At 45.3% G+C, this 15,219-nt stretch overlaps 1 protein-coding gene across 6 annotated transcripts in view; it reads left to right on the top strand.

The window, feature by feature from the left end:
- Positions 1-15,219, top strand: part of mylk4b (myosin light chain kinase family, member 4b) — a 279,264-nt gene that overhangs the window by 241,245 nt on the left and 22,800 nt on the right. For all 6 annotated transcript variants that reach the window (XM_085989149.1, XM_085989148.1, XM_085989144.1 and 3 more), the window contains 5 exons: positions 253-346; positions 436-545; positions 2,403-2,544; positions 7,716-7,786; positions 9,782-9,910. In XM_085989149.1, coding sequence (XP_085845275.1) covers positions 253-346; positions 436-545; positions 2,403-2,544; positions 7,716-7,786; positions 9,782-9,910 — 546 coding nt within the window. The remainder of the gene's footprint in view (positions 1-252; positions 347-435; positions 546-2,402; positions 2,545-7,715; positions 7,787-9,781; positions 9,911-15,219) is intronic.

The raw sequence follows: 15,219 nt of genomic DNA, 5'->3' as shown, positions 1-15,219 counted from the left end.
GATTGACAGTGAAAGGGTTCTTCTGTGCTTGCAATTTTATGTAGGAGATGGGACAGCTCTAAATATTTTCATTAACACATACCACTTAAACTCAGATGAATGTACAGTTTGCCATAGTTCTTGCAGTCATGTTGTTAGAATTTCTTAGCGATACACATCCTTATTGTGGGAGTGTTTCGTTAAGTAAAAATTGCTTGAACTATATTTTTGTTTTTTTTAATTATGTGTCTGTCTTTAACTTGTTTATTACAGAGGACGATTTGGACAAGTACACAAATGTGTAGAAAAGTCTACAGGTCTTACCTTAGCAGCCAAAATTATTAAAACCAGAGCAGTAAAGCAGAAGGTATAGTCATTGCGGATAATGTTAATCCTCTACCGTAGACATTATTTGAGATTTTTGTGACATTTATACACATTGTTATTGGTAAACAGGAGGAAGTAAAGAATGAGATCCAAGTCATGAATCAGCTGAATCACACAAACCTCATCCAGCTGTACGACGCTTTCGAATCAAAGAATGACATCATTCTGATCATGGAATAGTAAGTACCATCCATTCAACTGGTGCTAAACCTCGTTTAAAGTGGCGATTCACAGAAGTTTACTTACAACAATATACTTACGGATGCGATGGCGGGCTCAAGTGTGTGATCACAACATTGACTGTATCTGCTCTCGGGTTGCCAACCCCCAAGGGTTGTCCTGGACTCTCCAGGAATGGAAGAATGATCTCCAAGGCACCGTTGCCAGCCACCCGGGAGAAGAATCATAGCGGCGTTAATAGAATTGTGTGCCTTTTAAAATTGTCTTTTAACACTTTTTCGCTGCTTAGTTATATAAAAAAAAAATTGGAGATGGGGAAAAAACGTCTGGTTGACTGAAGTTGGGAATCATCCGGTCGGGTACTGAAGAGTCTGTTTCCTTCTCAGTTGGCGTGGGAAGGTGGGGCACTGCGAGGATGGACATGTTGGTAGACCAAAGGCGGGGGCACGGCAGTGGGAGACGGGAGGGCGTGTGATGCAACCTCCAACCCTAATCTGCCCTACTGTTTGTTTATTTCTAAAATGCGAAACAAAATTGAAGTTCATCACAAAATGCCTCAGTGGACAATGCAACAGAGTTTCAGCCAAACTATTAGAGCAACCCAGCAACTTAACCTGGCCAAAAAATACCTCTCTATTAATTATGAACTACATAGATTGTCACTACAACACCTTTTGAAATTGGTCTGCATTGAAAGGAGGAAATAACTTGGTATTTATACGGAGCCTTTCACCAAATCCCAGCCTATTAATTACTTTTTAATTTTAGTCAGTGTTCTTATGTAGTCAAATCCAGCAGCCAGTTTGCACACAAGTCCCCACAAATAACAATGAGATATGTGACTGAATAGTCTGCTTTAGTGGTGTTGGTTGAGGGATGACTGTTGGCCAGGACACCAGGAGAATTCTGCAGTTTTTCTTCAAATAATGCAATGGTATCTTTTATGCCCATCTGAACAGGCAGGTGGGGCCTCATCCAAAAGACTGCACCTCTGACAGTGCAGCAGTCCCTCAGCACTGCACTGAAGCGTCAGCCTCGTTTATGTGCTCAAGTCTTTGGAGTGGGGCTTCAGCCCAAGGCCTTCGAACTATGGAAAGCTTGCTGCCAGTGAAACCTCTAACTATAAAGGACCAGTGATTGTGAACTTTAATGAAAAGCTGCTGGATGAACTCAATAATCTTTGTTTTAAAATGTTGTTACGCAGAAGGGTATTCCACTCATAGACTAAGTAACTTTCAGTGAACAATGACAGATATAATCCATATAGAATTCACCATTAAGTCATTAATAATCAAGAAATTAACAGCAGTAGTGATTAGGGTTGCCATCCTTTCAGGATTGCCCTGGAGTCTCCAGAAATTGAATATTAATCTCCCGGACTCTGCTGCGAGCCACCCAGGAGAAAGATCATCGGGGCATTAAAAAAATGTTTTTTTTTCATTTTCTGTGAACACGTTCGTTTGTTAGTTATAAAAATATTGGCCGAAAATTGCCTTGGGCGGCAAAGGGGCAGGCAATTACAAAATAAAATTCCAGCATACACGGGTGGACAGCAGTGGAAAGGCACCCTCAATGTGTCTTACCAGAATTAATCAAACGACTCAAGGGTGGAAAGTAGAGGGATGGCCAATATAATGAGGTTTTAATTGGACACTTATGTAGCAAGGCCCGATTCTGATCAGTGTACAGCTGCATTCATCCCGTTAAACCGAATGAGAATCAGAAACAAGACAAATCTGTGTGCTGATCAGTCAAAACTCAAGAATTCTCCACCTTCTGACACAAAATGATCGCAGGATATTATTCAATAAATTGTGTGAGAGATTAATTCTGTGCTGTTTATTTTTTTCCTACAGTATTGATGGCGGGGAACTATTTGACAGGATCATAGATGAAAACTACAATTTAACAGAAATGGATACAATCCTATTTGTAAAACAGATTTGTGAAGGACTTCAATATATGCATCAGATGTACATCCTTCATCTGGATCTGAAGGTAAAGCCTGTCGTAAGAGATTTGGGAACTCCTTTGTGTGTAAGGTAAAATTATGTCGTTTATCTAAAGAAAAGCAATTGTAATAAAATTAGATTGTAAATGCTTAAAGTTGCTATTTGAGAGAGATAAACATTCCCCAGATGCAAGGAAGAGGAACAAACGGAACAGACCCATTATGTGGGGTCTCCGTCCCGATGGTGTCGCCCAGTGTTTCCTGAGGCTTCCCTGGTGGGGGTAGCTGTAGTAGGTGCAGGCCCAGTGTACCTATATAAATGAGGAGGAGAGGAGTATTTTTTCTCTGTCTATAATTATTGGGTGACCCACCAGACGGGTACCTGAAGATTCGCAGTGCAAGCTCTTGTCTCCAGATCCCCATGGACCGGGGGGTCTGTGGAAGTCCCAGGGGGCAAGCTGAAGATTTGTAAACCAGCACAGATTATTACTTTTTCAATTCCCTCCCAGATCATTGGAGGCACTCAGGGATAGAAGGCCTCAATCTCAGTGGCCCAGAATGCAGCTGCAGACCTGATAGACCTGGTTTCACGCACGACTTTTAGAGATATGAGCCATCCAGGGGGCAGGTTTGTACCTGGAGTTCTCCCGGGGCTATGCTTCCTCTCAAACACCCATAAAGGAATATTGCCCCTATTGTATCATATCTCCCTGAAACATTCCGCAAAATAAAAAATGATGGGGTAAAAATTGCTTTTGGTGTGTTTTTGTGCTCAGAATGGTTGTTCACACACCCAACCATGTGGCTGCAAAAAAGGCACTAAATTTGACTCCTCTAATTAAAAACTTGAGCCCGAATTAAAATAAAATAGGCAGGCAGTCAGCGCTACTGGCGCTGTTCATTGGCAGCTCGCCTAATGGAAGCTTACATTTTGCACATTGCTGATGCCATTTAAAGGCAGCCTGCTCCTCTTAAAGGGGAGGTGCACTTTGGTTCTAGGCAACTATCACTGAGGATTGTGGACAATGGCAGGCAAAGGAGGAGCAGCAAGGGTTCCCCCCAGTTTTTGGCGCTGCATTGGAGATATTGGAGGAGGAGGTCAGCAGGAGGGGGACATCTTCTATCCTCCAGTTGGCAGGAGGATATCAAGGCAAGCTGCCTGGCATAAGTGGGCTGTGATGAAATATTCCATTCATCACTCATCAGTATTTCTCTGCCTGTGACTGTGGTTGGTTTCAGTTTCATTTCCATTGTATTGTACTATGTGTAGGGCTCCGCCCATACCTGGCTCCTATGTAAGCTGGCCCAGCCTGCAGCACATCCAGTACGGCAGACCTCTGGATGGAAGATACATTCTCCTCTGTGTGTTACCTTCTAAGTCAATAAAAGCCTTGTTTTGTTTCGCTAACATCGAGTCTCGGATTTATTGAGGCACATCATGGGCAAAGGCGGCAGAGCACGTCAGGGCCAGAAGCATCACCCCCAGGATATGGCTGCAATGCAGGAAGAAACTCAATGAGCTCACGTAGCTAGCTAAGGTAAGGCTCCTAACTCCTATCTATCACTCTTTGCTTAGCCTTGCACTACCTGTTGTCCGAGCACTCACAACCCTTCCCTCCCTCGCTTACTAGATCTCTCCTCCAATCACTGCAGCACTTTACTCCACCTCCTTCTGCTTCTACTGCAGTACCCTGCACCTCCTACTCTCCTCACCATTACTTCCTTCACCTCCGCACACCTCTGCCATCTTTCACATCCCTGCAACACTATTCTATCCACACATACACGCCCTCAAAACTTCTCAGTACTCCAACACTTATGCACTTCCTTCTTTCTTGCAGGACAAACTCACACACAATAACAGGGAGTAGGGCCACGATTCATTCATTGATGTCCACACTTGAAGAGCAGGTGATGGACATTGTGGGCAAGAGGTGCATCAGGTGTGTGTGATGTCTGGTGAGGCTGGAGAGGTAGTCCTGCGGCCTTTTAAACCATCTTCCCCTTCTGCCCTTCTCACTTAGATGCCTTCATTACACATGATGCATAACAAATTGCTGTTGCTTTCAGAAGCCACTCATCCGTCTCTGCCAACCCATGCCACTAACTGCTAACTCTTGTCCCTTTTTCTTCCATTTCAGGTCTAGAAGCTCCACTCAGCCCTCAGGGAGCAGGAAAAGAAGACGAGCCTACCCTTTGAACTACGTGCGGTCCAAGTCTCTCATTTGACCGTACGCCAGCTGAGAGACTATCACCATGCGTAGCTCAGAGGATAGGCTAGAGAGGTTGGCACATTGAGATACACCCAGCACAAGTGCGCAGGAGCAAGGACGGGGGTGCTAGGACGGCCCAGGTCACCACGAGAACCTTCTGCATGCACTGAGCCTGACATGAATCTTGTCGTTCATGTGGAAATTACTTATGAAATAATACTGGGCGGCCTGCTGGTGGCGCTGTCCAGGGAGTGTATAAATACTTGGGCATGGGCCCAGCTTGCTCAGGACATTCATTAACAGGAATTAGTGAAGGACACAACTAGATCTCCATGTTGAAAAACAGTTGATTAAAACTTTGTTTAACGCTTAGACTAAGTGCCTAGTAGTTTTCTTACGTCAGGGCCATCTGCCAGAGAGCTTGCACACAATGTCGGAGAGCATGGAGGAGTCCAGCTCCATCCTGTGCTATCTTCGTGCAGGGTATCGTGATCGTGCAGTCAAATATGAGTGAGTGGTCAGCTCTATGAAAACATGCAGTGGACCCACAGCGATGGAGCCTTTGATAACAGCTCTGACAACAACAACAACTTGCATTTATATAGCGCCTTTAACGTAGGAAAACCTCCAAGGCGATCGATGGATGCTCAGACTGCTGCCATCTTGGCTCTGAGGTCCAGCATCTCCTCTGACTTGCAACGCCTGAAGGAGAGCATGAGTAGGAGCTGCAAGAGCCTCCCAGCAGGCCTGCACTCTGCTCTCACGCACAGCAGCGTGAGTGCTAGGGCTCAGCTCCCCGAGAGAGGCATTAGCTGCGCGGGAGAGGCACCTGCTATCCCCTCTCAGGATGACAGCAAGCCTGGTCCCCTGCCACACTGTTAATCAGTGCCCCTGTTAGTGCCAGACAGCCAGCTGGGCCAGACTGCTAAAGTTCATGGTCACTTTCACCAGATTTTTATTTCAACACTTTTTTTAAAATGAATTCAAATTCTCAAACTGCCATGGTGGAATTTGAGCTCATGTTCTCTGGATTATTAGTCCAGTAACATGACCACTGCACTACCCAATTTTCCGTACTCAGTTCATTAGCACAACCTCATGTGTAGATTTGGACAGCTCGAAAAAGCATGTGAGAGGTGGAAGTGGCAAAATTGCATGTAAACAAAATTAGAAAATAATTAAAAGGCAGTGTGACAACAGTGGTGGAAAAGTTCTGACAACCTTTGGAGAGCCCACAAAGTCATATCAACCTATTATCAGCTTTTGCCAAGGCTGAAGGGGCAGGATAATATCCTGTATCGAACCTTGGTTAGACCACACTTAGAGTACTGTGTACAGTTCTGGTCGCCATATTATAAAAAGGATATAGAGGCACTGGAGAGGGTGCAGTGAAGATTTACAAGGATGACACCAGAAATGCGAGGTTATACCTATCAGGAAAGGATGAACAGGCCGGGTCTCTTTTCTCTTGGAAAAAAAGAAGGTTGAGGGGTGACCTAATAGAGGTCTTTAAAATTATGCAAGGTTTTGATAGAATGGATACAGAGAGAATGTTTCCACTTGTGGGGAAGAGCATAATTAGAGGCCATCAATATAAGATAGTCACCAAGAAATCCAATAGGGAATTCAGGAGAAACTTCTTTACCCAGAGAGTGGTGAGAATGTGGAACTCGCTACCACAGGGAGTGGTTGAAGTGAATAGTACAGATGCATTTAAGGAGAGGCTAGACAAGCATATGAGGGAGAAGGGAATAGAGGGTTATACTGATAGATTTAGATGAGGAAAGACAGGAGGAGGCTCAAGTGGAGCATAAACGCCGGCGTGGACTGGTTGGGCCGAATGGCCTGTTTCTGTGCCGTATATCCGATGTAATCCTATGTAATATAAAGAGTCAGAACAATAGGGAAAGGAAATCCAGGGTGCAGATATGTGTCTGCTGGCAAGTGATGGAGCAGCCCAGCACCAGGCCCCCTGCTTGACGGGTGCTGAAATTGAGGTGGTGTTGCATGAGCTGGTTGTGAGAAGCATTGCCCTCTATGCCACTTCATTGTGCCATCTCCCTAGGTCTGCAGTGTAACATGCCTGGTTGGAAGTGGAGCCAAGTTTCAGACCACAGTTGGTCATTATTGTCACTTCATAGAAACATAGAAAAATAGGAGCAGGAGTAGGCCATTCGGCCCTTCGAGCCTGCTCCGCCATTCAATATGATCATGGCTGATCCTCTATCTCAATACCATATTCCCGCTCTCTCCCCATACCCTTTGCCAGGTAGGTGTGCCAAAGCATTGGGAGACTACCCTCTCCAGGGAGTCTCATTCTGCTTCACTCCGGAGTCAGATTAAGTACTGCGATTCACTTTGAATCCAAAAAAAATACACTTGCATTAGAAAAGGTACAGAACAGAGCTATAACCCTGATCCCAGTGGTAAACGGGGATAAGGAAAGTTTAGAGATATTAAACTGTAGAGTCAGGAAAGAGTCACGGACCCATCGTCGCTGCTGAGCCAATGGATGGGAATTTAGTAGCTGTAGTAGTGGTCTGGAATGAAGGTGATTAAGCATATGAAATCTTAAATAATATAGTGTATTGAGGGATATAGAGCAAAGGCGGGTAAATGGTGTTGAGATACAGATCAGCCATGATCTAATTGAATGGCAGAACAGGCTCGAGGGGCGGAATGGCGCTACTCCTGTTCCTGTGGTCTTATAGATAAGGCAAAAACCTAAATCATCACTTCCAAGTATGCCAATATAGGACCAGAGAACATAAATGGAATTTAGTGAAAAGTAAATTTAAAACAGATACATCAGCAAAAGCTTCTTTGCTCATAGTGATAAATGTTGGGAATAATCCATCAAGGAATGCAAGAGGGCCAAAAACATTGCATAATTAAAAGTCCAATTAGAGTGTATGATTGCCGAGTTAATGTAGTGGAGGGGTGAGCATTGATGAGTCAAATCTCTTTTTCTCATCCTTGACTTTTTTAATGTTCTAAATTTTCAGCCTGAGAATATTCTGTGTGTTAACCGGGAAGCCAATCAAGTGAAGATAATCGACTTTGGCTTGGCAAGAAGGTAAAGCACATTTATTTGTGGATAATGAGCCTCATTTTCTTTTTTTACGACCTGCATAAGGCAGGTGTTTCAGCACTTGTGAAAGAAATAACAAAAAGCTGCAATGTAAAGAGTTGTTTTAAGTGGCAAGGATACCAGCTTGCACTAGATGCAGTCTGCTGACAGTGATAAAACATCAGAGTTCTCAAATTCGATTTGTTGTAATTGCTTCAAAAGGGTTTAAAAAATGCCAAATGCCCCAAAGAGTTAGCGTAAGCCACATCATTACTTCAATATTTTTTTTAAATTCTAATCGGTTCAACAAACACTTCAAGAGGAATCATTCTGAACCCCACCTTTTCCCCATTATAATCAAAAGTTTTGCATGTGAGAATGACTAACTTACCCGGGTTTGTCTCATCCTCTTGTTGCCTTTTCAAATTGACTGCCTCAGGATATGTCCAGTCGTCATTTAATACTACATTGCATTGGTTGGCGTGATTAGCTGATGAACCATTACATTTTACAAAATGGTCTCACCATTGTTTTTTGGTGAGATATCAGCAAGCAATAAAAAGACTATTTCCTAACTACTTATATTGTAGCATAATGTATGTTCAGCCATTTCTTTAACCTCTAGGACAATAGTCACCCCATTAAAGCTGAGGTGGACTCTCTTGAGTTCTATAAGAGTTGTTGTTCAAGTAAATGCCATGACCATTGGTGACAACAAAAGATATTTCAACAAGGTGGTTTAATAAGTTTAATGTAGTTGGCTTTTTTAAACATATTGGCCCAGAATTTGCTGGAGCGGGACACCGCGAGGCATGCCCCATTAGTTCAACTTTTCCCTCACGCTTCAGCTCCAATGTTTTGCCCTGTAAGTTGCTGGAAGTGTGAGAGTGATGGGGCATCTGGGACCTTGGTGAACGACGTGACCAACAGCCTGTCTCCTTAACTAATGACATTTAAGGGTTGAGAAAGAAACAGAGGAACAACAGAGAAGGAAATAAGGTGAATTAGAGTCAAATCAGGTACAGAAAGAAAAATAGAGGGAAAGAAAGATTGGATTAAGAGAGAAAAATAAAACAGACGGAAAGGAAAAGTAAGAAAAAAATAACAAAATTTAAAAATCTCGAACAACAATTTACAACCTACAGGAATGAGACTCCACAGTTTAAATTGTTCCTTTTCTGGGCCAGAGAGGTTGATTGTCATTGCAGGAACATAAATCTCCTCATTAAAAAGGTACTTACACTGTTAAGTACCAGCCCTAACTTACTGCGCAAGTTTAATTTGCAAATAATGTGTAAATTTAGCAACTTCATGGAACTCGTGGGGAGGTTAAGGGCAAGCTGCCATTTTCGCAAAGCTAACAGTTTCTGGACAATTTACACATTAATAAAGGTGAGTGCCATTAAACTCACCGCTAATGTGGCAGCAAATTCTGGGCTAATAATACTGAGCCAATCTTGTATCAATCCCAGTTCACAAAATCACCATTTTGCACGTACCTACATATCTGGGAGACGCTACAGATGCATTCGCACCCGTACGACCAGATTTAGGAACAGCTTCTTTCCCAGGGCTGTCATCCTACTGAACTCCACAAATAAACTCTAAAGCCTGCACATCTGCCAATGCACTTTATTATGGTCATATTTATGTTAATATACTACAAGCCAAATGTATGTCGAATGTTTAAATGTCTTAATCCAAATGTACACTCTCGGGAGCCGCAAGCCTACATTTCGTTGTACTGCACTTGTGCACTAACAATGACAATAAAAGTTGATTTGATTTGATTTGAAATCCTATAGCTATCTTTGCTCAAATATTATTATATTGTTCTCTTCTCCCTCTGCCTTTGCAAAAAAATGTGTGGAAGACAGGGAGAAAACAATTCAGATCCTAACCTTGAATTTAAGTGTTGGTACTGTAATGTAACATTTTAATAATGAATGGATATAGGTGAAAAAGACAGCCTAACTTAAGATTGTTTGTTTATTCCGTTAGATACAAACCAAGAGAAAAACTAAAAGTAAATTTTGGAACTCCAGAATTCCTTGCTCCTGAAGTTGTGAATTATGACTTTGTTTCATTTCCTACGGATATGTGGAGCCTTGGGGTAATTGCCTATATGTTGTAAGTATAAGATCGAAGCTTAAAGGATTTTTCTGGGGGAGAAGGGGAAATTGGAATATTTGTGAATTACATCTACTTGCTCAGTTCCTGTCTTCTTGTATAAAGCTTTTTCTCAAAAACCCCTCTTGTACTGTGGACCCCAAATATCATATGTGAGGGAAGCCATTTGGCCCATCTAGGCTACCCTTCTATGAAAATCTACAATGACATCATCCCATCACAACATTCAACTGCCTCTTGAATGATTCAAGAGTCTAGGACCCTTCCGAGTATTACTCACACTTGTTGTGACCAAGAGCTTTCTGCTATCAGCTCTGAACTTGCCCATGACCAGTTTCTACCTATGTCCCCTTGCCTTGCATTGGAGAGTGCAAGCTGGGATGTAGGGCTGAAGGACGTTCGAGAGGTAGACTGTAGTTTTGCCATGGAGGGATTTGTAGATGAGGACAAGGATTTTGAAGTCAGTGCATTGGGGGTGGGTAACCAATGCAGATCGTGAGGATAGGGGTGCCAGGCGTTCAGAGGGCGGGTTCGGAGGCGGGTCCGCTGTCAAAATCAAAAAGATTGACAGCGGGGCGGTATCCCGCTCTAAACCCGCCTCCTTGTGAGTTTCCCTAGTGCCGGTTCTGCCTGCGCTTTGCAGACACGGCACTAAGTGGCGGGTCATGCAATTGTGCTAGTTAAGAGAGTGTTTAAAGGAATTTAATCACCATTTTACCAGGTACAAAGCACTTTACCAAGTTTTCCACGAGGTTCACGTCGCTTGGGGATCATGCCAGGTAAGTATGTCGGGTTCTGGACAACTCTCCATTTCTTTCATTTAGATGACAGCTGCAAAAGTGGTGTAAAAGCTACCATTTCACAGCTGATCACTTTCCAATGTCAGAAGCTGGAGCATTAATGATTTGGAACCCACTTTTGAGCTTTATGTGCTTTTGAAGTGTTTGGAGTAATCTCTCTATTCACTGTCGCCTACTTGGAACAACCTATCTCAACATTGACAGGTTACTTCTGTCATCTCAACCTCACCTGCCTTCTATTCCATCAGCATTGGTGCCCTTAAAAGAAAATCTCACCTTGGTCCTCAGAATCCCTGCATGATCAGCCCCAACACCAACATCACCAGGCACACCAGCAGCACCAACACCCACACCAACCTTCTCCGCAATCAATTGATGCTGCACTGGACACAGGGCATCATCACCCATGCACATTGCTGCCCGGGACACCAGCGATGGCCTCACCATGTCCAGATTTACTTCACTTGACGTTGCACACTCTGGCTGCCACATGATGCGCCAGGTTGGTACCAGCCCACACCAGCACAATAAAGCATCCATACAATGCCCAAGCCATTCCTTTCACAATCACCACCATTGCAGGGGGTACCGTTATGTCTCACCATTCACTGCAACTCACTAAGCCACTTCCAAAGGTGTACACAAATCTGTCCAAAAATGCAAAGTGTTGAAAATAAAGATTTCAATGTTTGACAGCACATTACCAGAAACTTCACATGACCATTGGCTAAACTACACAAGTGCCTACCCTTGTGTGTTGTCAGTTGGTATGCTTGCAGTAGGATGAGGGTGAGTGTGAGGGGTGGCTAGTGAGATGGGGAAGTGATACTGTAGATAGAGAGAGATGGGTGGAGGTGCAAGGTAAGTTGGTGTGAGTATAGATGTGCAGGAGTAGGGTAGGGAAGGCATAGTGATGGGGATGTGATGAGTGGCACAGCAGGATGAGGCACAGTGTGGCTTTGCAATGATGTTTCGTGATCTACTGAGATCATTGAAAGGTTTGCGTCACTGCAGCCTGGTCCTGCTGACAACATCCCTGCTTGTGCCCTCCTGTGCAATGTTCAACCAGGCTGCATTGGTCTTCTCACTCTGAGTTAGCAGAAGCCTATGTTTAGTGGACTGGTCACAACTATAACTTGCTTGGCATATCTGCTTTCTCAATCTATTTTTACACAAAAAAAACACTTTTCCACTCTACTTCTGACTGTCTTGACTCATGTTAAGGTATAATAATTCCACAGCTGGCTACCCCTGGCTCCTCACTCAAGTACCCGTTCTTCATCCGTGAACCTAGCCAGTAAGGCCGGGATTTTAACAGCCCTTCATGCAGCGAGAATGGTGCGTGGGAGGGGTTAAAATCCAGCTCCGACCCGCCGCATTCCCAGCCGCTGTAATTTTTATGACGCTGAATCATGCCATCGGCAAGGCTCCTGCTAAAGGCAGACAGGGGCCTACTGTCCCACACTGTCTGCAGCCCAGCAGCGTAACCACAGGCAACAGGCCTGGAGAGGCCAAGGTAAGTATTTACAAATTACTTTTCTCAGAACATCTTGTGGGGCAGGAGTGCTCCCCCAACCCAGGACCCACAAGTAGGCCCTGGGCCTCCGCAGCCCTAGCCTTCCCCCCCCCCCCCCCCCCCAGACCGCTGTGGTACCCTCACCACCCCCACCCCTGATCACCTCCAGCTACCGCCACCAAATTCCTGCTCCTTCCCGCCGGCCGGGCAGTGAATGTGGTCAGGCATCTGGTGGGACGCTGCAAACCGTTTATAAAAAAAAAAAAAAATGCGGCCATGCCGTTAAGATCGGCGAGTCCTCCACGTCCCCGGACTCCCCGGATGCGCCACCTGGTTTGGGGCTCACGCTTTTAAAAATCCTGTCCCCTTTTAAAAATTGGGGCCTGGGTGTCGGCAAGCTCTTTGTCCAAGTGGCACTGTCACAGCCCAATCCAATTCCCATCCTCACTCAACATCTACACCTTTCTAGCAGGGCGCAACGAATAGCTGATTTTTAACCTCTCCTAGTCCAGGGGTGCTGTCCGATGCCATTAATCTACACCAATCAGAACAAACTTATGCCTTTGTTTGAAAAAACAGGGGAAATTTTACCTGAGAAAACACGATCGTTAAATTGTTAAAAATCCCATTCCCGACCTCAACCCGCCCACTTCCGATTTTGAGGGGGAATTTGGACGGTGGGCGGGCAGCCAACCCATTGCTGGGAGGGGGGAAATTATTAATTTAAATATTTTAATGTGGCTGGAAGCTGCTTCTTTAATCTTTAACCTCCATTTTGTTTTTAACTCCAATCGGGTTTTTCACATTTCGGAAAACCCGGCAGTTACAGCGAGGCAGGGACTGCGGCATCTAAGAGGGAAGGGCCTTTACAGCTACCTCCTGGATCCAGGGTCCTTACCTAATCCACCCACTGCGATCAGAGACCCCCCACCTACGAGGCCTCGGATTGCCTTCCCGGATGCACCCCACCCGCACCCCAATCGCCGATGACCCTGAGGCCAGCCCGATCCTCTGGTGTCCGGCTTCAATCTCTTGCCTCTTCCCGGTCCCTCGATGGCCCCGATCTCTTGCTTCCCGGAGGCCGGCACCAGCTCCCACCCAATCCCTCTGTGAGCTGTGGAGGCTGAGTCATTGAACATATTCAAGGCGGAGTTAGACAGAATTTTGAAAAACAGGGGAATCAAGGGTTATGGGGAGCGGGCAGGAATGTGGAGTTGAAGTCAAGATCAGATCAGCCATGATCTTATTGAATAGCGGAGCAGGCTCGAGGGGCTGAATGGCCGACTCCTGCTCCTATTTCTTATGTTTTCCCTCCCTCCTCCATGCGGCCTAGTGCCGCAGGCCTACCTGCCCGGGGCCAGCCAGCCTCTCCATCTGGCTGGCTGCGGGTGGGAAGCAGAGGCTTCAGATGCAAATCAGGCCCCGTCGTTAAAGTCGGCCGGGCCTGCGAGAAACCCGTTCTCCTGGGTTTCCCACCGGCATCGGAGCCCCCCCACCCCCCCAACGGCCCCCAACCCGCCTTCCCCATCAAAATCCAGCCCAAAGCTGTAATTGGTTTAGTCAATGCCTCCCGCTCCGTTTCCACTTAATTAACTTCTCACTTTCACTGTAACCCATATTGTCGCCGCAGGAGCAGTCATGCAGAACCTGTCTGGATGATCGGCGTGCCTGAGGAATACGGTTGACAGTTAAAAGTGTTGGGTGTAATTGGAAAGCAGTAGTTCACGTTTAAAGTTTTGTAACTTGAAGAGCTAACACAATTCATGTGTTTGCTTTGAGCATGTTGTGTTTGCAATGTTATTACCATGGTCGGATAAAACATAATAGGGCAGAGGACACAATCCCACTGTTACAGCAGGAGTGCACCTGTGGGTGGCTTCCCACAGTTACTTCACCCTGTCAGAGTTATCAGGGTCAGTGAGAGGGCTTCTCACTTGCATGGGGCTGCTTACCTGCCCGCACTGCTGTAAGCACTTGTGAATGGGGTCAAGATGCTGAAATGGTTGAAAAGAATGTTCGCCAACTTAGCTTCCCTGGCCTTGACCCCCTCACCCACTCAGTGGGGCGCACTCGCACCATTGTGGAGGGCAGTGCGCTCCATCTCACTCTGCATACCAGCCTCCAGTCTTACATCAGGACGCTTATGGGTCGGGGAAGCAGCAACTCCCCAGCGTAAGGAGTCCCGACCGCCCCCCAGCCCCACCCACTTCACAACACTGGCATTGCCAGGGGCAGGCAGAGGCTCCACCTCTTACAAGGCGAAGTGGTAAAAGCCAATCCTGCTCTTTTACCCGAGTCATTCAACCTAACTCCTGTCGGCGTTACAGCTTGAGTCCAGCAGAATGTCCGAGGAACTCCAGCCCCAGTACTTTTACTGGAACAAATAGTTTTAGTTTTAAAAATTGTTCCTGTAACACATTTGGACATAAACATATCATTCAGTTATTCCAAAATACTAATGTTGAAGTAATACAGAATAATAAATAGGAGCCTTTTTTATATTTTTTACTTTTTCTTTTAGAATTTAATCAGCTAGAAATTGCGGTGGGAGGCGTACCTCCGGAGTATTCCTCCGACCCACGAATCATTTCCGCACCTACCTCCAGGCGCCCAGGCTGTGAAGAGTTGCGGACTCAGGCCTCGAGGTGGGGGGCCCATGGATCCCAGGGTATGCAGGCGGTTCAGACGCGTCCCTGGGATCACGTGGGCCCGGTCCTCCAATGACAAAGGAGGATTCCATTGCAATCATTTACGAAGGCAATCTCCTAATGATATGCAATGGAATCCCCAAATAATTATACAATGTACAGAATCCTAGTAATTATAAATGTACTGATTTTCAATTTTATTCATAAGTCCCTTCATTACACCAAATAAAATAAGAATTTAATTTTTTTGATAAATGGTTTTAAATATCTTAATCATAGAGTCATAGGGGGAGAAATTCGGTATCGCCCCGTATGGGGCGCAATTATCGGCCGGCCGCAAAGTTT

The sequence above is a fragment of the Somniosus microcephalus genome, chromosome 5 (assembly GCF_052327205.1).
Source record: "Somniosus microcephalus isolate GS21.2 chromosome 5, FLI_Smic_1.0, whole genome shotgun sequence".
Taxonomy (NCBI): Eukaryota; Metazoa; Chordata; class Chondrichthyes; order Squaliformes; family Somniosidae; genus Somniosus; species Somniosus microcephalus.
The sequence above is the reverse complement of the archived record's forward strand: the minus strand, read 5'-3'. Positions and strand labels throughout refer to the sequence as shown.